This window comes from Podarcis bocagei, assembly GCF_964188305.1.
Source record: "Podarcis bocagei genome assembly, chromosome: 8".
NCBI classification, from domain to species: Eukaryota; Metazoa; Chordata; class Lepidosauria; order Squamata; family Lacertidae; genus Podarcis; species Podarcis bocagei.
The window spans coordinates 71,192,892-71,214,321 of NC_138133.1; the positions used below are offsets into that span (position 1 = coordinate 71,192,892).

The window sequence follows — 21,430 nt, forward strand, 5'->3', positions numbered from 1 at the left end:
ATTGTTTAGCAACAGGGAAGACTGTTCACAAAATGCCTTTGATTTATTGCTGTGTATGGTGCAGATCCCTATCATTTTTTTTCTTACATTATTTTATTCAAAAACTTGTATAAACCATGAGTTGGCATGTTGGAGAATACTGAAAAGGCATTAATCAACCCAAATAAACAAGTGCACAGATCTATCTAACAACTGTGAAGTAGTTAATAAATTTTTAAGCAATTTTATTATAGAAAGAAGGTCTAAAAGAGTAGTGCTTAATTATCTGGACTCCTCTGCGCTGGGCTCCCTTTTGATTGTATTAATGAAGCAGCTGGCCCATTGTTTCTCTTTAATTCCTCTATTGTTTTAAGAATATGTCAAAGCTCTTTATTCTTTTATCAGGTACTGTGCAGAAGGAACCACACAATACCTCATATTCCTACTGTATTTGCAAATGCACAAAGAAACCTCCAAAGCATTTTTCAAAAAAGGGGCACACATAATTTATAAGTTCTATTCCTTGCACTACTCTACTGTCAAGAATTTCAACAGTATTGGATTTGAATTTATTATATTCCCCCCCCCCTCCTTATTAAACAGTGTGGCTACATATAGATATACGCTCTCTGTTAATGTCAAAACCCGGCGATCCGGACTCGCACCTAGTAGGTATTAACTGGGATGTTCTTTGGCATGGGGACATTGTTCTAGCTAGTCGAGAGAATGCATTCACCTCCCCATGGGAAATATCTGATTGTGGGTTTGTGAATTCCCTTTAAATACTTAAAAAGGCGCGAATGCAAATAAACATATTATTCTCAGGGCTGCTTTTTTTTTAAAAAAATATTTTTCACAAAATAGAAGCTATTAATTCAGATTGCAGTGAGTCTGGCTGTGCTTGGGTGTCATTTTAAGTCTGTAGACTAATGCAAGTTGTCGATTCAATGAGCTCCGATACTCTTCTGACCCTCCTTCACAAAAACATATGTACACAGGAAATGGACACTTCTGCTTCTACCGCAGTGACAGTCGAAGGCATTACACACACAAATTAGAAGCAGGAGGGAGGAGGGAGGAATCTGCATAACTTGGTTGCGCAGTAGGCTGTTTGCTGAGAATGAGTATCAACCAAACAGAATTTCAAGAGCAACTTTTTCTTGGTAAACATCTATATATCGTATGCTCACATGGCAAGAATCCCATTTCAAGTAGTATATCAAAGCACGGTTTGAGGGTGGAGCGTGAATTCATACAACCATCAAGACAGAAGAGATCCAGAGCTGACTCTGTCTCTAAGATACCCGAATTCCAGGAAAGCGGGTCTGTCTTGTATTTTGCCACTGCCTTTGTCTTAGGAGGGAAGTTAAACTATTTTTAGCAATTCCCCCTGGAATGCCAGTGCTGATAAAAGCAATAGACGGACTAATCGGAAGCCATATGGCACTACTGATTTTGAAGGGAAACTTCCCAACTGGAGACAGCAGGGAATGCTCTTTTAAAAAGCAATAACTGTATGCAGCCCTTGCATTCTGGATTACTCTTAAAGCATACAAATAGTATCAAAATTGCAAATACAGGTGAATTGTTTCAATAAATTATCTGTCGGAATTAATTGCAAATGAGGGAGGAGGCATTGTCAGAATAGGTTCTTGTTTTTATTTGTAACCATGTTTGCTACATCGTCCTTGTCATCGTCCAGTGACAGAATACAGTGGTACCTCGGGTTAAGTACTTAATTCGTTCCAGAGGTCTGTTCTTAACCTGAAATTGTTCTTAACCTGAAGCACCACTTTAGCTAATGGGGCCTCCCACTGCTGCCACTGTGCCGCTGGAGCACGATTTCTGTTCTCATCCTGAAGCAAAGTTCTTAACCTGAAGCACTATTTCTGGGTTAGCGGAGTCTGTAACCTGAAGTGTATGTAACCCAAGGTACCACTGTACTTCTGGTCCGTACTTTATTCCACACACAGTTTTGCCCGTGCTGCTGTGCAAGCAGCCTTCCTTGTGGAGTCCAGTGTTGGGGCCAGCCCTGCGTGATGGTTGTACAGGCAAGATGGACCCAACTTAGATGTCATGGGGGAAAACCTTTTATTGTGCAAAATGCACCTCCCATCCCTGTAAGAGAAGTCTTTGAACTGGGCACAAGATGTGAAAATGAGGACCAATGAGTACATCTTATCTGCCAGTTCAGACACGTCATGGTGGACTGAACCCTGAAATGACAATCCTTTTGCATTTTGTCATGTAATTGCAGCCCTTTGAACTGTGCTGCATCACAAAGGTTGGAACTGCTGCACAACTGTGTAGTGTTGCTTCACACAAACCACTAGCCACAGGGAGCTATGCCCATAACTTGCAGTTCAAGAACAACCAGGCCACAGTGTAAACTAAGCTGTCCTTTTCTAATGTGTTTTGGATCAGAATGTCCATATTTCTCTATCTCATGAGTAAGGGTTTCATTGCTTCCATTTTCCCACATCTATATATTATGCTGAGCCAGGTTTCTATTTTGAAGAGCCCAGGTATAGTTCTATGGTTTACAGCTCTTTCCTGCTTGCATTTTCTTGTTACCAAAAAAAGAAATCTGCATCAATCATAGTGCATCTCATAGATTATTTTATTTTTTTGCAGTGCATTCTATAGTTATTAACCAGAGTTTTTGCCATTGTGAGGAGCCATGGATTTCAGCTAGCAGGGCTGAAGTTATGTGCTTTTACATGAGATACATTTTTCTTATACAGTACCTTATAGGTAAGGCCATACAATATAATCAAACCTTTGTCAGTGTTATAACCTAGTAACAGACTATTGAATGGTTCCAGTTGACAAGTAGGGAGTGCTTCTTTTGTTTATTACGTTTGCAAATGATGGGATCTTTTCCAATGGACTTGTTTTAATCTTAATTAGAGTTTATCGGCAAAAGTCTGCATGACATTCTGCAGGCACTGATTCCATAAATAATAAAAAAAGAATGTGGAAACATTGGCAAGATTCAGTGATATTTAAGGCAAACGATTATTGTAACAGAAGCATGAATTTCCATTTAAAAAAATAATCAAATTTGAACTGTGACTCTGTTCTTTACTTTCAGAATTTACAGTGCAAATTTGCTGCAGCTCTGACAGCAATTATGAGGGTCATTTAAAAGCTTCCTGTTAGGAACCAGATATGTTTCCACAAGAGCCCAGCTCATAAACATTACAGAAAACAGGCAGGCTGGGCCACCTTTCGTACAGATTTTTTAAAAAGTTGTTTATTCTGAAAAGGTGGTAGCCGCACTGGTGGAACACCAAAGGAGTAAAATAAACAAAGTGGAAGGAAGACAGAAGAATGGTATCCAAATATAGCACTTCCATGTGATGCAAACTGAATTAATTACTGCCTCAAGTTTGCCAGTGCCTACTCTGAGATCATGCCCTTTGAAACAATAAAAGCAGCAGCTGTTTCTTCCCCCCACTCCATTCCACCTGTTCCTTCCCCACCCTCAATTCCCACTTGATGACTAAAGCAAAAATACAGGAGGGACACAAGTGTGTGTATGGGGGGGAGGAACGACAGGAAGAGAACTTATAGAATAAGAATCAGAGTTGCTGCTTCCTTTCTCGTTGCTTCGGATTGTTTAAATGCACAGGAGGCGTGATCTCAGGTGCCAACTCCAGCCCGGATGCCTGGTATTCGAAATAATGATAAAATGCTGGGCAGATGGAAAGCACCAAATAAAAGAAGGATCCTAACTCAAGGAGGGTAGAATTATGTTGTGGACTGCCCTGAGATCTGCAGGCATAGGGCGGCGTACAAATTTAATATAAATAAATAAATAAACCCAAGGAATAGGTAGGTCCTTGATGATTATATGAAGCACCCAGGACAGTATGTCAAATTGTAGCTCCATATAGACCATCATTGAGCAGCCAGGCAACATACCACACAAGAGCTATACAGGAGTCTCCTACTGTCTATCTTGTGTGTGTGGCGGGGGGGGGGGGTGTCTTTTGATTAAAACAAAAAATTTAAAAATAAACTGAAAATTCACACAGTGACGGAGCGTTCAGCCCGTGTTATAACACTGGTGTATAGCCTTTCTCTTGAGACCCAGAGTTGTACCACTTGACGAAATTCTTCACCAACAGTATAAGCTGCTGTGTGCCTTAGCATCAATATGGAAACATAACTTATTTTAGGGGAATAATTTGAAAACTTAACATCCGCGCTGTAAATGTTCAGGGCTTCATAGAGCATGTTTTTGTCCTTATTCAGGGTTGTGTGTATTCTGTGCATGAAAGAAACATAATAATTCAGCAATTACAGTAAATGATTCAAAGTAACTAAATTGTCAGCATTTTCTTATTCTGCATTATTTTTTCTGGTTTCAAGACTTCCCTAAGAATTTGGCTCCTCATCCCCACCCCCAGCAATAAATTGCCTCTGTGAAAGTAGCTTTCGGTACTTGGAGTGCTCAAAATCTTTGGATTATAATGGCCATAATACATTTGGTTCCAGTAGTTGTGGCCAAATCCTGCTGCATTCCTAGCAAAGAGTGAATGTGGAAAAACTTTTTCCTGCTTTGAAACTTCTGCATCACTTTGTGGTCTAGGAGCCCTGCCTTGGTTTCCCCCTCTCAAACATATTGTGAGTGATGCTGTTTTGTTTTCTCATCTTTGAAAGCTAATAGGACTGGATTAATTAATTGTCCAAGATTCCTCCAAAACAATGTCCTAATTCTTCTATTTAGCTGTTGCATATCTCTTCCACTGTTGTTATCTCTTCCACCAGATTTTTGCAACAAGTTGTTTTAAAACTGTAATCTCTTTGAGGAAGGGGGGGGGATGAAGTGTAGTTGAAAAGGCAGTTATGCTGAAAGATAAACACAGCAATATTACTTATCAAAATGGGTACCCGGTTGTGTTTGTGTGTGTGCGCCTTTTTTCTTGCCTAATTAATACAGCATATAGCTTTTGCTATATATACAAAACCTATAACAGAAAAAAGCTTTATAACATGTAAAGTATGTGACATTATTTTAGCCATAACTGTACTGGATATGTATCTAGGCCTGAGAGTAGAGATAAGACAAATATAAGTGCTCTGCCTGTCTAAACATGTTAAATAAATGAGCATTCACTATCACATTCAAATACATTAGTGCATTACTTGCATAGTTAATTTTCTTTTTAATGCTTTCCCACGTGACACTTGCAGCACAGAGCTATAGTATATCTCACTCTTTGAAGAAAGTTTTCCTTTTAAGCCAAGCTCCACTGTTTGAATAGGGCTTTATGAAACACATCTTTGGCATATCTGAACAGGACGTTCAGTGGGCACTGGGACAGCCAATGCAATGAGGCATGTATATTATTGCATAAAGGATTGCCCCCTGGAGACAGATGGCAGCAAATCCCAGCAAGCATTAAAAATGACTTTATGAGGGTATCTGAACCATGTTTTGCATTGGGGTATTATTTATTTGCTTATGGATAGTCCCTTGGAATGCACGAATATTTTACTTAATACATGCGTATACAGATAGTAATATGGTTTGTGGAATGGAGAGGAAGTTGAACAAAAAGTCTGGATAGCAAACAATGAAAACAAATATATATCTATACTGACATTCTAGGAATGTCCACTTTCTTCAAGAAGTAGCGCTGCGTTTGAGACAATAGATTGCAGAAGAGTTAAAGAGGTGTTGCCTACCATTCACCTGCAGTATTGCTTGTGCAGCTTCTGGCGATGTTTTCAGCATGGCTGCCTCAAAGCATGGCACAACACTCCTGTGAAAACAGAAAGAGAGCCTTAAAGGCAAAGCGTTTCCATCTTTTCCCAGCAAAATGCAGCTCCCCTAAGCAGAACACGGTGCTGCACAATATAACGTTTGCCCGTTAAGCATTTCTGTCTTTGTGTATGTTTTCTGCACAGGAGGCCAGCTTTGGTGCACGACGACAAAAGCCATTGCCGAGGGTGAAGAGCTCATTGCCTTCGTTGTGGATTTTGACTCAAGGCTACAAGCTGCCAGTCAGATGACTCTTACTGAGGGGATGTATCCTGCTCGATTGTTGGACTCGATACAATTGCTCCCTCAACAAGCCGCTATGGCATCCATTTTGCCTACAGCTATTGTCAACAGTGAGTGCTCTAGTACATTGCTATATTCTTACCACATCACATTAACAACACCTATCTGTTGGGCTTAGGATTTCTCTGAATTCACCAGCATAGGCTTTCAAGCCAGGAAAAACCACAGATTACCAGGTTCCTAGCATGGGTGGGCCAATGTGGTGCCATGTTTCTGGATGCCAACTCCCATCAGCCTCAGCCAGCATAGTCAAGAATGATGGGAGTTGGAGTCCAGTAACATCTAGAGGTCACGCCATTGGCTACCTCTGTCCTAAGCTATATTTCTGCAGATGAGACTGCAGAATCATCTGCCCCAGAAAAAATGTGACATCCTATTTTTTCTTGTGAGAGAACAGCAGCCAAAATGACTGCCACGATCTCATGCAATTTCAGGCTTCACTTTGGGGGGGGGGCATGGCACCAAAAAACCCCTTGCATTTTGGGGGTCTCTTTTTGGGGGCTGTGATCTTGCGTGGGTCACGTGACTCCCCTGGGAGTGTGGACCCAGAAGATGGCATCCTGGATTTGGGCCGCATTGTGCTGGCAGGTACGCTTTATGATTGAATGCTCTTCCAAATAAATCACTCCCTCTGCTTAGAAAACCAGATATCGGTGAAAGGATCTTGGCTTAGCCTTTTCCTTGGCATGCTAGGTTTGTGTATGTGTTAAGTTCCTGCTTTTAATCTTTGACCGCCTCCCATCAATGGGGGATTAAGTTCTTCAACTAAATTCTACCGTTCTCACAGCCAATGACCTGTTTGTTTGTTTGTTTCCTTGGGAAAAATTTTACACAATATTTTCTGATTGAGGTTCCACTTGAATGGTTCCCTAATCTGGCTACCAGGGGAGAGGGAAAGAAAATACATGAATGTCTAATAATACACACAGGCTGCGTACCTGTTTTCTTGACTCCAACTGCAGAGAACATGAAAGATAATTGTTAGATAAGTGAGCCGTGTATATTTCGTATTGATGCCCAGACCCAGAATTTACAACGAAACAAAAGAGGGGGTGAGGAATTACTTCTCGCACCTGGTTTCCTTTGAGCTGTTATGTGTGGTTTATTAAACATGCACTATGCTGCCACCCTGCTGTTAAATGGGTACTTTTAAAATAAGAAGATCAGGCAGCTTAAACTTGTTGGACTAAGGCTTGTCGGCAGGAGTAAACCATGGCTTACTCACACCTGGTTTGTTTCCCCCCCCCCTCCCTTGTAGAGGACATATTCCCCTGCAAATCTTGTGGCATTTGGTATCGGAGCGAGAGAAATCTGCAGGCTCACCTCATGTACTACTGCAGCGGGAGGCAACGAGAAGGAGCTCAGCTTTCGGAGGAGAATGACGACAGCGTTCAGCAGATATCCAGCATCTGCCCTTTTCCACAGTGCACCAAAAGCTTCTCTAACGCAAGGGCCCTGGAAATTCATCTGAATTCTCACAGTGGTAAGTGAAATATTTGCTCCACTGGAGTCAGCTTTCCTTAAGACATTTCAAACTTAATTCTTTTTTTCCTCCTTTTTAGCAACGTGCCCATGAGAAGTTGTAAAAGAGGTGAAGCCACAAGCACTCAACTCAGTGATTACTGGCTTATGCTGCAGTAATCACCTGTTCTGTTTAAGATATTAAAGTATCACAACTGTCCTACCTTTTTCTGAACTAAATGGGAAGATCAGACGAGGCAAAAGCCATTCATGATATGACGGATGCTTGTTAGGTGATATGAATGTCAGAACTTAAGCCTTAACTAAATGGTAGTCCTGGGACTGGTGCTGTCATTGAGATAAGCTGTTTGCATAGCATCATGCTATTATCCCCATAAGGCTGATAAAGGTGGGGTCGGACCTTGCCTTGAAGACTGCCAGGCTTAGAGTCTGGGATGAAGGGGAGAGGGTCTTAAAAGTCCATGCTGAATGTCCTTTGTCCTGGTGTGACTCATGGTCACAGAATGTCTCCACATGGCCAGCCACCACATAGTGTTCTGCACTGACCAGCATGTGGGTGATTTGGGAGTGGGTAATTTATGTGGTCCACGTGTCGTGGCCAAAAAAAATTCTACTTAGGTTTAGGCTTTCATCTGCTGCTTCTCTCTGCTATTGGGGTGGTGGACATATCAGGATTGTGAGCCCTTGGGTGACGGGATGTATGTGATGGAATTTAAGGGATTCATCATAAGACTCCTTAGGGAGTTTTCTGTTGGCATAGCCAACACTTCTCTTGAAACCCTAATTGGTTTATATGATGCAGACATGGCTTGGGTGGTTGCCATAATTGCTCTCAAGCCTTCTCCCACAAGACACAGCCTGTTCATCTTATTGGGGGCAATAATGCAGCCTGAATGCAGGTAGTGGAAAACTCTGTGTAAATCTGGCCAAATATAGGTAAAAGTCCAGCTTCAAGAATGTCCTGTGGTTGTGATGGCAACAAAGGAAAGATATCCACTGAGTGCCATCTAGCAATGCTCTTCTGGGTGCTCTTCTGCCTTATTCAGCCTGGCTAGCAGAAAGGGCCCATGGGTAACCTGCTATGACTAGCTTAGTAAGCACTCACTAAGACACATCTCATTCATATCTATCTATCTATCTATCTATCTATCTATCTATCTATCTATCTATCATCTTCTATCATCTATCATCTATTATCTATCTATCTATCTATCTATCTATCTATCTATCTATCATCTATCTATCTATCTATCTATCTATCTACCTACCTACACACATACACACTTTTGTAACTGCCCTGGGAATGTGAAGTGTGCATTATAAAATTCAGAAGTAAGCTTATAAGGATTAGCAATTGCTTTCTGTTAAATAAATTCCGGCGGACAAAAGACTCAAATTAACTTGTTGGTTTCGTTTTTTTGTTCTTACCCCTTTCGCAGGAGTAAAAATGGAAGAATTTCTTCCCTCCGGTTCTAGCCTGAAATGTACAGTTTGCAACTACACCGCAGACTCTGTGATTAACTTCCATCAGCACCTGTTCTCACATCTCACTCAAGCTGCCTTTCGATGCACACACTGCCATTTTGGCTTCCAAACTCAGAGGGAGCTGCAGCAGCACCAAGATCTACACGTCTCTGGCAACAAACTTCAGAGAGAAAGTGATACTGAACACTCTCCAAGTGGGAACGAAGAGACTTTGCAGGCAACTGCAGATCTGCTGAACAGGAATGACGGCTCCCAAAGCCAAAAGACAATGCAGACAAAGGATGCAAGTTCTGACACCGAGCTCGACAAATGTGAAAAAAAGACTCCCCTTTTCCTTCCAAATCAGAGGCCAGAAACACAGCCTGTCACAAATAAGCAAAGCTTTTCCTACACAAAAATAAAATCTGAGCCATCTAGCCCAAGGCTTGCCTCGTCCCCAGTCCAGCCTAACCTTGGTCCTTCTTTTCCAATGGGACCTTTTCTTTCTCAGTTCGCTTTCCCCCAGGACATCACCGTTGTTCCTCAGGCCTCTGAGATCTTAGCCAAAATGTCCGAGTTGGTCCACCGAAGACTGAGGCATGGAAGTAACAATTATCCCCCCGTCATTTACAGTCCGCTCATGCCAAAAGGAGCTACCTGTTTTGAGTGCAACATAACATTCAACAATCTGGACAACTACTTAGTGCACAAAAAGCATTACTGCAGCAGCCGATGGCAGCAAATGGCAAAGTCGCCAGATTTTGGCAGTGTTTCGGAAAAAATGCCGGAGGCTGTGAGCCCCAACAACGGTCAAAATTCTATCAACATTTTGAGTAGTACGCCTCACACTTCAGACCCAGAGAACCAGCTCCTTCAGGCTTCCTGCATCAACTCCTCCACTGTATTAGACATGATTGGGCCAAACAGTAAGGGGCATGAAAAGGACTTCTCCTCACAGGTGAAAAAGCTGGCTAGTGCTGCCAACAGTGATGAGAAAATGAACGGGAAACCTTCCGATAGCAAGAACTCAACGACTACTCCTTTAATTGAAGGAGAAAGTGATCCCAACAAAACCACGTGCGAAGCTTGCAATATTACCTTCAGTAGGCATGAAACTTATATGGTCCACAAGCAGTATTATTGTGCCACACGTCACGATCCTCCCTTGAAAAGGTCTGCTTCCAACAAAGTGCCTGCCATGCAGAGGACGATGCGCACACGCAAGCGAAGGAAGATGTATGAGATGTGCCTGCCGGAACAAGAGCAGAGGCCACAGCTGGTCCAACAGCGTTTTCTTGAAGTGGCTAATCTCCCCAACCCATGCACATCTTCTCAAGAGCCGACAGATGGCCTCGGGGAGTGCTACCACCCACGCTGCGATATCTTTCCAGGAATAGTCTCAAAGCACTTAGAAACATCGCTGTCCATTAACAAATGCATCCCAGCCTCAAAGTGCGACACGCCACATTCCACCGTTTCTTGCTTGGAGATGGACGTACCTATCGATCTCAGCAAAAAATGCTTGTCCCAGTCTGATAGGACATCTGCTTCCCCCAAAAGGTTGCTGGACTACCACGAATGCACAGTATGCAAGATCAGTTTTAACAAGGTAGAGAATTACCTGGCGCATAAGCAGAATTTCTGCCCCGTCACTGTGCATCAGCGTAACGAAATGGGGCAGCTTGACGGCAAAGTGTTTCAAAACCCAGAGAGCGAACGGAACAGCCCCGAGGTCAGTTATGAACGGAGCATAATCAAATGTGAGAAAAACGGGAGCTCGAAACAGCCTTCTCCCAACGGAAACTTGTTTTCTACGCACTTAGCAACTCTTCAAGGACTTAAGGTCTTCAGTGAAGCTGCCCAGCTCATTGCTACAAAGGAAGAAAACAAACATTTGTTTCTTCCACAATGCCTTTATCCAGGAGCAATAAAGAAAGCTAAAGGAGCAGACCAGCTTTCTCCATATTATGGAATAAAGCCAAGTGATTACATTTCTAGTTCCCTTGCCGTTCACAACAACGATGCAGATCAAAGTACCAATGCAGAAGGTGATTCCCTGAAGGGCCAGACCCCCTCCAATGGGTGCCCAGTCCAGAAGAAAGAGTCCCTGCCGTTGCTGCCAAAAAACAGAGGCATGGTTATAGTTAACGGCGGACTGAAACAGGAGGAAAGGCCTGCAGCAAACCCTCAGCAGGAGAACATTTCCCAGAATACCCAGCAGCATGAAGATGGGCACAAATCTCCTTCTTGGGCCTCTGATAATGTTTTAGCTGCCAATGAAAACGTCTCTCCAACCATTCCTGCAGCAGAAGAACAGTTGTCTAGTATAGCAAAAGGCGTGAATGGGTCCACTCAGGCACCCACCAGTGGAAAGTATTGCCGCCTGTGTGACATCCAGTTCAACAACCTATCAAACTTTATAACTCATAAGAAGTTTTATTGCTCGTCACATGCAGCAGAACACGTCAAATGAAAGCATTTGGCCCCACCTTTGGTACCTGCGTTTAGCATATTGTTCCATACGAGTCTGAAAGAGAGCTGTTTGTATTACTTCTGGACAATCAGGCTTTAATTCATCATTGCTGAGTTAAAGACTTTAAAGGTGTACTTCCATTACAGTCCATTAGTAAAGTGTATTCTTGGTGCCATTTTCAAAACAATTAATTTATTTTACCAGCAGTATTCATAGCTGTAGTTTATTTTTTATTTAAAAAGAAACAACAACAACTTTATATTAAAGTCATTTGTAATGTTATTGTATAGTTATTGTGTAGCACATATGGTTTGCACTGTATAGTAGATTTTAAAGAAAATAGTCACAAACTATACGGAAAAGCATTTTAGAAATAGCTTCAAAAGCACCTGTGTATCCTGATTTTTTTTCCTTATATGCTATTGCAGATATATGTAGATGCTAAAATATAACTTGCAAAACGTTTCAACTATGCTGTAAAGTTCGCCTTAAAATTTCAATTTCAATTTTTTTTATTAAAAAGAAGAATTTGGCTCAATTTGCACTTTATATTTTAGCAGATACAGTACCTTAGTCACTAGGCTTTGCATTTGTATGTAGCAGTATGTTTCTGTCTACTTTCTTAACCCGAAACGTCCGTTAAAACGAAGATGGCAATTTCCCCCCTTGTATAGTACTTGTATTTTCTTTTGCTGATGCATCTCTGTCTCGATTTTTAAACCTTTGCTGTTAAATGCAATACTTTATAAAGAATGAACAAAAATTACTGGAAGCAGTATTGTAAGTAATGAGGTCATATCTATCAGTTTTATCTTTTGAAAGGCACAGTCAAAATGAAAACCTTAACTCAATGCTGCAAGTATGAATCTAATTCATTTATAAGATATATTTAAATATAAAAGTAGCAATACTGCAACTGGTGATCACAGAGATAATGTTCTACTTCTGATAGAAATAATTTCTCAACAAATGTTGTTACTATGCATGTATATGGATGGAATAAAATTCCACATCGTCGGACTGTTCTGGCAGTAATTCATTCATTTGCAAGGGCTTCTTAGTATATTCGTTGGGGGTGGGTGGTTGGGGGTGTAATGTACCAACACAACACATTCGATTGTAGAGGGTCTGTGTCCCATGACAGTATCCCATCAAACAACCTATAAGGAGGGGGATGAGCAATCTAAAGCTGTTCAGGAAAGGAGAGATTCTGGTCCCAGTCACTTAAGCTACATAATTTGCTCAGTGAGTGGTGGACCCCAGAAAATACTCATCTTCTTGAATTGAGTTCCATTCTCACCAAGGCACACTGAAAGGGTTGTGACACATACTGAAGTTCCATGTTGACTTCAAGTGTATCACTGAAAACAGACATGAATAGTGCATTGGAAACATAGGAAGTTACACCTTTAGCTAATCTAGCTCAGTTGGCAGTGGCTTCCCAGCATTTTAAAGAAGCAAGTTTCCCCCCAGTCCTACATAGAGATGCTGGAGATTGAATCTAGAACCTTCTGCATGCAAGACAGCTGCTCTACCAATGAGCTACAGGTCCTTCCCCCTAATTTGCATCAGCTTGCTTTTGTACCACCTTGCTAAAGCCCAATCCATGCAAAGTTCAGCAGGTGCACTGAGCACCCACAAACCCAGGAGCACACACCTGTTGGATCTAGAACTCAGCTCAAACTCGGTCAAGGGGTTAATAATGAGATAGGTGGCGTAAGCACCATAACCTTAGCAAATGACACAACAATAATTTTCCACTTTCATTATTGTGGGGAGCAGAGGTGGGAAACCCTCCAGATGTGCCTGGGCTGCAACTGCCACTATCCTGACCATGGGCCATGCTGGCTGCAGCCAATGAGAATCCAGCAACATGTGGGCCACAGCTGAAGCCTTGGGATCTATGACCACTCTTTCCTCTCCTCAGACCTCAGTAAACTGTTCGATTTATTCCATTCTAGACCAGTTTCTTGAATTCTAAGTGTAGCCATCAAAACCTCCTACGAAAACACGGGTGAGTTTGTGGAGTTTATCTAAGAAACAAAACAAAACCATGCTACAACCCTACATTTACAAGGTTCAGTTATATAATGTTACAGCTGGAAGGATAATGGGGAAAATGAAGATCAGAATCTATCAGTTGGAGTGATTTGTCGTAAGATTAGCAAGCATTCTGACACTTTTTAAAAATAGCCCAAGTCCTTCACCTGTTCAGATTAAACTGCTGAAATGAAGAGCTTGGGATACTAGGATTTTTTTTGTGTGTGGAAGGACTATAAGCTCCGTTCAGTTCTGGTAATCAGAACAACTTCCTTCATTCTTCATTGGGCATGAATTTTGCACTCAGCTCTGGTGGGTGGGTCCTGGAGATCTAATAAAAAACCAAAGCAGATTCTGCAGGCCTGAAGTCTGCCTACCTTGCATCATTCCACCTTCCTGGACTGAGATATGAGCCACAGTAACCTGAACCTCAATACAGGAAACTATTATTTGAATGACAGGATACCATAGGGCATAAGCAGAGGGCAGGAGCAGGCATAGGGTAACGTGCCAATGATGCTTAAAGGACAAGGAATTGGATTTGTGAAATATGAGCAGGTGTTCCAGGTACGAAAACCACGCATTGGAGGGAAAACTAAAAGAAGCCCATTGTTTCTTTGCGGAAAATTTGTTTCAGCCTCTCAACAATCTGGCAAACTGGACTCTGCTATTTAAAGAACAAAGTGTAACGCCACCCACTGCAATTTCCCTTGGGAAAGTGTTCTTAATTTTTGAGCTGCTATCCTCAGTTGTGAACATCTCTGACGCTGTGCAGGATGGACGAATAGCTTCAGGGGGAAATAACATTTTCCATTCCCACTGGGCCACTGTGTAAGCACCAGCTTAAAATTTATCATGCAATATCCTCTATAAGTGAAGCCAGCTGAGTTTTTAAACTAATGATATTCTTTGCTCCCATGGCTATTCTAGGGTGATTAATCCAGAATTCCACATCTCCAAGGACAGATAGGAAATTTTATAAATGGATAGAATATATCCAATTTTTCTCTGCACCCATTAACTCTCTCATTTTCAGGTTGGGTATGCAAATATTTAATAGCAAGATGAGATTACTGAGATATTGGCATGGAGTTAAGAGCTCTTAAGGGAGAAGAACAAAGAGAAAATGTAGTACATTTATAATCTTTTTCTGTAAAAGACAGGTGTTAGCTATTGTGTGCAGGCCTCACATTTAAAACGAACTAGTTCCTCTCAAGGGAAAGAGAAAGATACAAGTCGGATTTACTTGCTAACAGGATTTGCTTTCAAATTATTGCATTCAGGAAATGAGTTTTGTATGTGGCCATTTCAATTGTTAAAATGGTATTCAGAAAAACCCTAGCAAAAAATTCTTGGTCCTGCCTTAATGTGTCCCTTTGTTCATCATCTTTGACTTTCTACAACCAGTTCCCTTATTCCTGCAACCTCTTAATCGCCCACTGATGTTGGCAGAGGTGACAAAATGGGGGGGAAACATGTGTGTGTGACCTGTGTGTGCATGTGTGTGAGTATGGGGTTGAGCACACCTACCTTTGGGCACACCCATTGCTCCCAGGGTGCCCCCAGAGGATTGGCCAAAGGTGAACGCAACCCTCAGGCCAAAAACAGTGTTAAACACTCTGTGTTCTCCTGGCTCCTGCTGGTTTCCCATCCATCTCCACCTCCATCGTTCTGCCCGGACACTGAGGTCCAGCACTGAGGGCCTTCTGGTGGTTCCCTCGCTGCGAGAAGCCAAGTTACAGGGAACCAGGCAGAGGGCCTTCTCAGTAGTGGCACCCGCCCTTTTGAACGCCCTCCCACCAGATGTCAAAGAGAAAAATAACTACCAAACTTTTAGAAGACATCTGAAGGCAGCCCTGTTTAGGGAAGCTTTTAATGTTTAATAGGTTATTGTATTTTAGTGTTCTGTTGGAAGCTGCCCAGAGTGGCTGGGGATATTATTATTATTATTATTATTATTATTATTATTATTATTATTATTATTATTATTATTATTCATAATAATAATAATAATAAAACCCCAAACTCCTTAAGCTGTTGCTTGTATTAGCTCCAAGGGAATTGGCAATCCAATAAAAGATGTGCCATCATTGACTTGTGTCTGTTGTTCTCTGGGACCAATATAGTATCAACGATAAGAAGCTTATTGGTGGATGTCAGTCAGCCCTGAGACATCAAAATGGTTCCATTTCATAAGAGTCAAGTATGCAAATAAGGTGGGTGAGAAAGAGCAATAAGTGGTAATGCTCTCTCTAAGTATCTAGGTACAGGGCCTGAGTACGGCCCTCTTTTCCTCTCTGCCTAGGTCTTAGGACTCCCAAGCCCACACTCCCACCTTTACCCACTTTCTGCAGACTGCACTTCTCACATGCCTTGCTAGCCGCTCCCTGTGAGTGCATTTGGCTGTCTGGAATATGTCCTTGAACTATGACTTGTGCCTCTTGCATTCTTGGCTGGAAGATGGAGAACTGGGTGTGTGATGAAACCTCTGACTTTTGCTAGACTGGCATGTGGCCCATCTTACAACATTGGTTACTGGTGCCTACTGGGACCCATAGGGTCAAAGGCAGGGAGACCAACAGAAGCCAATGGCTGGTGGAGCTAATTCTAGCCTTGATCCCATCTTGCTGAGTTCTACAAGAGGCAACTTCGAGACAAGGAGGAGAAGGAGGAAGCTGGCAACCAGTGCTACATCCTAGTCCTTGTACAAGTAGGAAGGCATGCAAGCAGGGGGGGCTGGCTGAGGGCAGACTGAGCATGGTGGGGCAGAGACCCATTTGCTATAATGGACCAACCTCCACTGCTGAACAAAGGTAAGAAGCAGCAGCACATCTGTGGCTCTGGGCCATGCCCTCCACTGCCATACAGCAGCCAGAAGGTTGTCCATGATGGATGGAAGAAAGGTCCCCACCTCTGGTCTAGGAATACAAACGCAGGAATTAACACGGATGGGTTATATCTTAACATCTTTAACCCTCCCAATGTTCTTGCAGTCAGTTCTGGTTAAAGAGCGATAAAGACGTGCAATTATTTCAGCACACTTAACAGGTGAAGCAGAGATTCTGATCTGCACTAATTATTGTAGGGATGCAGCCAGGGAATGGTCTGCAATCCAGATTAATTAAAACCAAGTGCAAAAACACAGGGAACAGGATGTAGGGTGGCATGGAGAAGGAGGAAAAGGGATGGGGATCCTGCAGATTTAACGGAAGAGAAAATTCCACCAGGTGTCGCTTGTCATGCATGACACCTGCCAAAATCCCACGACTATGAAAGGCGCAGGGGGCTGTGTCACCTTTTGCATCCGATCACCCCAATGAGATGCTCTGTGTGCATTTTTGGTGGAGCCAAATTGTTACACGACAAAGATGTGACAGTCATCTGGGTTATTATTACAGTTGTACCTCAGGTTAAGTACTTAATTCGTTTCGGAGGTCCGTACTTAACCTGAAACTGTTCTTAACCTGCAACACCACTTTAGCTAATGGGGCCTCCTGCTGCTGCCACACCGCCAGAGCACGATTTCTGTTTTCATCCTGAAGCAAAGTTCTTAACCTGAAACACTATTTCTCGGTTAGCAGAGTCTGTAACCTGAAGCGTATGTGACCTGAAGCGTATGTAACCTGAGGTACCACTGTATTTTTAAAAATGTAAAAAAAACCACAGGAAGAATCACACCTGAATACCAGAAGAGTGCGGAGAGACTGGTTAATATGGTCCCTTGCGGCTGAGTCTCCACCCCCTCCTCTGCCGCAATATGAAACTGAGGCTTTCCCATGGACTGGATAAGCAGCTGAGGAGAGGATTTTGCATTGAGAAACAGCCAAAGGAGAAACCAGTCCTCTCACCCACTGTTTCTTTTTGCGAACTCACAGCCCCTTGATGCTGCTGTTCATTAAAACATAAAAAGTTGGCTACACACGTCTGCCATGTAATATTGTAATATGACCCTAATAAGCATATTTTTAAAATAAAAAACCCAACATGACAGCTAGATTGAATTCAATAAACAGCTGCTTTATTATTAAAGGGGAGGGGAAGAATAATCCATTTGCAGTGCAATCCAAACCGTGTCTACTCAGAAGTAATACCAGTGAATTACAGGGCTTGCTTCTAGGTAAATGGAGTTTGGACTACAGCCTTCAATGCAAATTATCATCCAGCCAAACTAGTAAAATAAACCTTCACAAAGTTAAATTTCATATACATGTTGTATTGGGGCTTTTAAAAAAATTGAGGAGGGGATAGTTGCTCCCTTTGAACTATAAAACACCTGCTGTTCTTCAATGGATATTCACCCCACGTAAATAGGGAACAAGCTTATTAATATTGGTTTCCTTCAAATGTGATGAGGAAAAAACTGATTTAAAGAGGCCAGTTTAATTAGGATTGCCCTATTTCAAAAAGTGAAAATCAATGAAATTTGTTGATTTTTTTGGCACTGTTGTTTAATGCCACTTTCTATTAAAAACAAAACTGCAAGAACACATGCAGGAAGGTTTTTGGTTTTCTAGAAACCACTCTAATATATAAATTTTATTTTAAACTGGATGTATTTATTTATTTAGAATGATTATAATTGAAAAGCACATCAGATGGTTTCTGCCCAATCCACTGCACACACAAAAACTCTCAGGAGGGAACTTTCCTAAGGTAAAATCCTCACAACTCCTTTTGAAATATCTCTGTTTTCGGAAGTGGCTTCAATGTCATGTGTTCCCTTCAGCTTTTCCTGAAAACCATCCCCACCCACTAAACATGTCAGTCTGAGCTGGGAAACAGGTTAACCTCCAGTGATTTTGTGACAAACTGAAGAGCTAAATAGAGGAGCGACTGTCAGAAGGGACATTAACGTATTTGTAACATTGTGATCTTACAAAGGATACTAGAAAGGTTTCTTTAAACAGTTGAAGAACAACCAATAGCCAGCACTTGCCCATCTGTCTCACTAGTCTGAGGATAAGCAGCTGACAACTTCTAGGTTTTGGGGGGACATCATGCCAACAATGGAATGCTAACAGTGAAACTTCTGTGAGGGAAGTGAAAGGTCAGTTTACACAGAAAGGCTCAGGCTGTAATGCAATGCTTACTTGCCTGAGATTTAAGCCCCTTGATATGCAGAGGATTGGGCTTGAAAGATAGCTGCGGCTGAGGAGGAAAGACGGTAGAACAGTTAGCAGAAGTCTGGAGGAAGGGGACTGAGTCCAAACTGAGAGTTCACACTGGAGGAGAATGCATGGTGGGAATGCACAAGTTCAATGCTCATTCATGTAGTAACTAAACAATGGTTTAGTATTACAAGGTTAGGGAGGCCAGCAGTTAAGTCTGCTATTCATCCTTCCCATTTTTATATAGGTTTCTGAAGATCTGTTTGTCTGATAGCTAAGCTATTCAGTTCTTTATGCTTAAGCCAAGAAATTGTTTCGATAACTACATTTAGCACTAATAGTCACATTAATGGCTCGAGACTACTGAGGAAGCCCAGAAAACTGTGCTCAGGGAGTGAGTGGGCTATCAGCCAAGCCCAATAAATTGGCCCTGTCAGAGGAGAAATAGCAGCTCTTCAACTTTATGGACTGCTAGGGCGAAACGGGGATAGAATGCTGGCACCCTGTCTTCCACCTGCACTTCACAGCTGCCCGGAACATAGTTGAACTTACTTACCTACCTTCTTCTTGAACAAGGAAAAACAAAAATTGAGTCAAGAAGTTGTAAGAACTTAGTAAAATCTGACACTGCAAGTTCACTTTATTTTAGAAAGCTTATACATTTTCATGGGTACTTCGTAAGTAGTTGTCTTATTCTCACAAATCCGATAAATGGTGAAAAATGGTTTTTGAACAAGAATATTAATTGCGTGAATAATTGTCACCTATGTGCTGTACGGATTGCACAATCCTTATTAGCGGCACAGGTTGTATTTCTTCAGCAATGTTAACAGGAGTGGCAACACTATCTGTACAGTTCAAAGGGAAATGCACCTTTAGCATGAATTGGGGGAGGCACTTCAGAGGCCTCCCTTGTATTATATCCATTTTGCTGCATAACAGGTTAAAATGAACAGTATGATGCTGTCCATGTTTACTCAGGACAGGAGTAAGCACCTCTGAGTCCAATGAGACTTATTCCCATGTAAAAATGCTGCAACTAGAGAATACAGCAGACACATACCTGCTGCCCCATATCCATTCTGACCTTGCGTTATGTAGTGATACAAAACACAAAAAGTGATGCAAGTATTGTGTGCTTCCTAACACCCACACCAGTCCACTTCATTGGCTACCATTTTCAGGGGTGGGAAAACGTGCAACACGATGTCCTTATAACGCAAGGCCTACATAACAGACAAGCAAAAACACTAGGGAGGGTTAAAAGCAAAGAGGTGGCTGTTGTGGCCCAGAAGGTTATGTAGCCTGGGAGGAGTCAGATAGGGAGGTCTGTGAAGGGCTGTATTTGGACCTCTGGCCCGGGGCTCCCCATCTCTTACCTTCACCAATACCCCTGTGAGGCTCTGCCATTAGAAGCTTAGGTTATTAGGTTAGCTGGAGGTTATCAGCAGAAGGAAGTAAACTCCTAAACACCACTGAAATAGCTATACTAACAGTGGCACATATTGTCCTTATGGGTCTATCCTAAAAATATGTCTCCTCCCGTCTCTGTTTTCATTTTGCACTTCTCTGGCAAGCCGCATCAGTTGAAAATCACAGTTATCCATACGTAATTCTGACGACGACCTTCCTCAGTCCACAAGAAATGGAAATCACTCTCCTAAGCAGCCCTATTAAAGTAGAGTCCTTTTTCAAATGGTAAAAAAGCCAGGATTTTGTTTCGGGTTTCTTTGCCAATAACCAATGGGAAGGAGAATTATAAGTCTCTCCCCCCCTTTTTTTCCTTGTCCTATAAGGTGAAAAAGTAAAAATAAATAAAACGAAAATGAAATGTGGTGCTACTTTGTCCCTGTAGCATTTGCAAGTTATTCTGGCATTGCCCTCATAAAGATACAGTTCAGGCTTCTGAGCTGATATCGAAAGGCAGAGTTCAAGCACATTTTATAGACGTTTGGAGCAATCAACAGCAGTTGAATGAGAGATGTGATCCAGTCGCTGATAAAACCGAAATGATTTGTTTCATTACAGTAAACATTTTGATGCAAATGGTTAGCATTCTGGAAGCGCGAACAACGCAGCTATCAGAAGCCGGAGTGAAGTTAATACCACCACGTGTACCAAAGACCATTCTCACTTCTTTCTTGGAGGGAATTACCTACTTCATCTTACAAATTCCCCATAAAAATTCAGGTCAGGCGTTGAAGACCTTGGCTAATATCAACACACCTCCCATTGAAATGAATCATGGACTCACTCGCTTCAATTGCAGCTTTTAAAAGAACGCCAAAAGAGTCTTCTTGACCTTTCAGAGGATTCTATTACATTTATATACTCTGCAAACCACACATTCTGTGTTTGACATTGCCTGCTTTTCATTGTGCAACTGTTGTCTTCTTATGTAAATCAGTGAGAAACAACACCAGCTAGGCTGGAGGCCCCTTCAGTCATAGGCACTGTTTTTTGCTGTGTACCTTGGTTAAGTCTCCTGTAATGTGTATGGGTTGCTCGTGCGTAAGTTGCCGCCTCTCCAGGCTTTGTTGCCTTGCTAAACCTTTCAGTCTGGGCAGCCCTTCACTTCGTGGCTGCCTCAGTCGCTAGCAGAATCCGTCAGTGGGCGTTTCTTAAATCTTTTCCAACATAAAAGTTGTTTGACACCCAGTCTCCTCCTACTCTCTCTGCGTGGAAGTCTTCTGCGCAGGGAGGGCGTGGGTAGCGGAGGACCCGTGCTCTCCCCGCTGGTGCCTGGTGAAGAGTCCTGGAGCCCTCTCGCTGATTCCCCCATCTGCCCCCCTTTATCCCTGGTGTTGC

The 21,430-nt window shown here is 42.2% G+C and overlaps 1 protein-coding gene across 10 annotated transcripts in view; it reads left to right on the forward strand.

Moving 5' to 3' along the window:
- ZFPM2 (zinc finger protein, FOG family member 2) overlaps positions 1-12,494 on the forward strand; it is a 455,323-nt gene extending 442,829 nt beyond the window's left edge. For all 10 annotated transcript variants that reach the window (XM_081204396.1, XM_081204398.1, XM_081204395.1 and 7 more), the window contains 3 exons: positions 5,899-6,105; positions 7,314-7,538; positions 8,977-12,494. In XM_081204396.1, coding sequence (XP_081060522.1) covers positions 5,899-6,105; positions 7,314-7,538; positions 8,977-11,474 — 2,930 coding nt within the window. In that variant the 3' untranslated portion in view covers positions 11,475-12,494. The remainder of the gene's footprint in view (positions 1-5,898; positions 6,106-7,313; positions 7,539-8,976) is intronic.
- Positions 12,495-21,430: the final 8,936 nt, after the last annotated feature.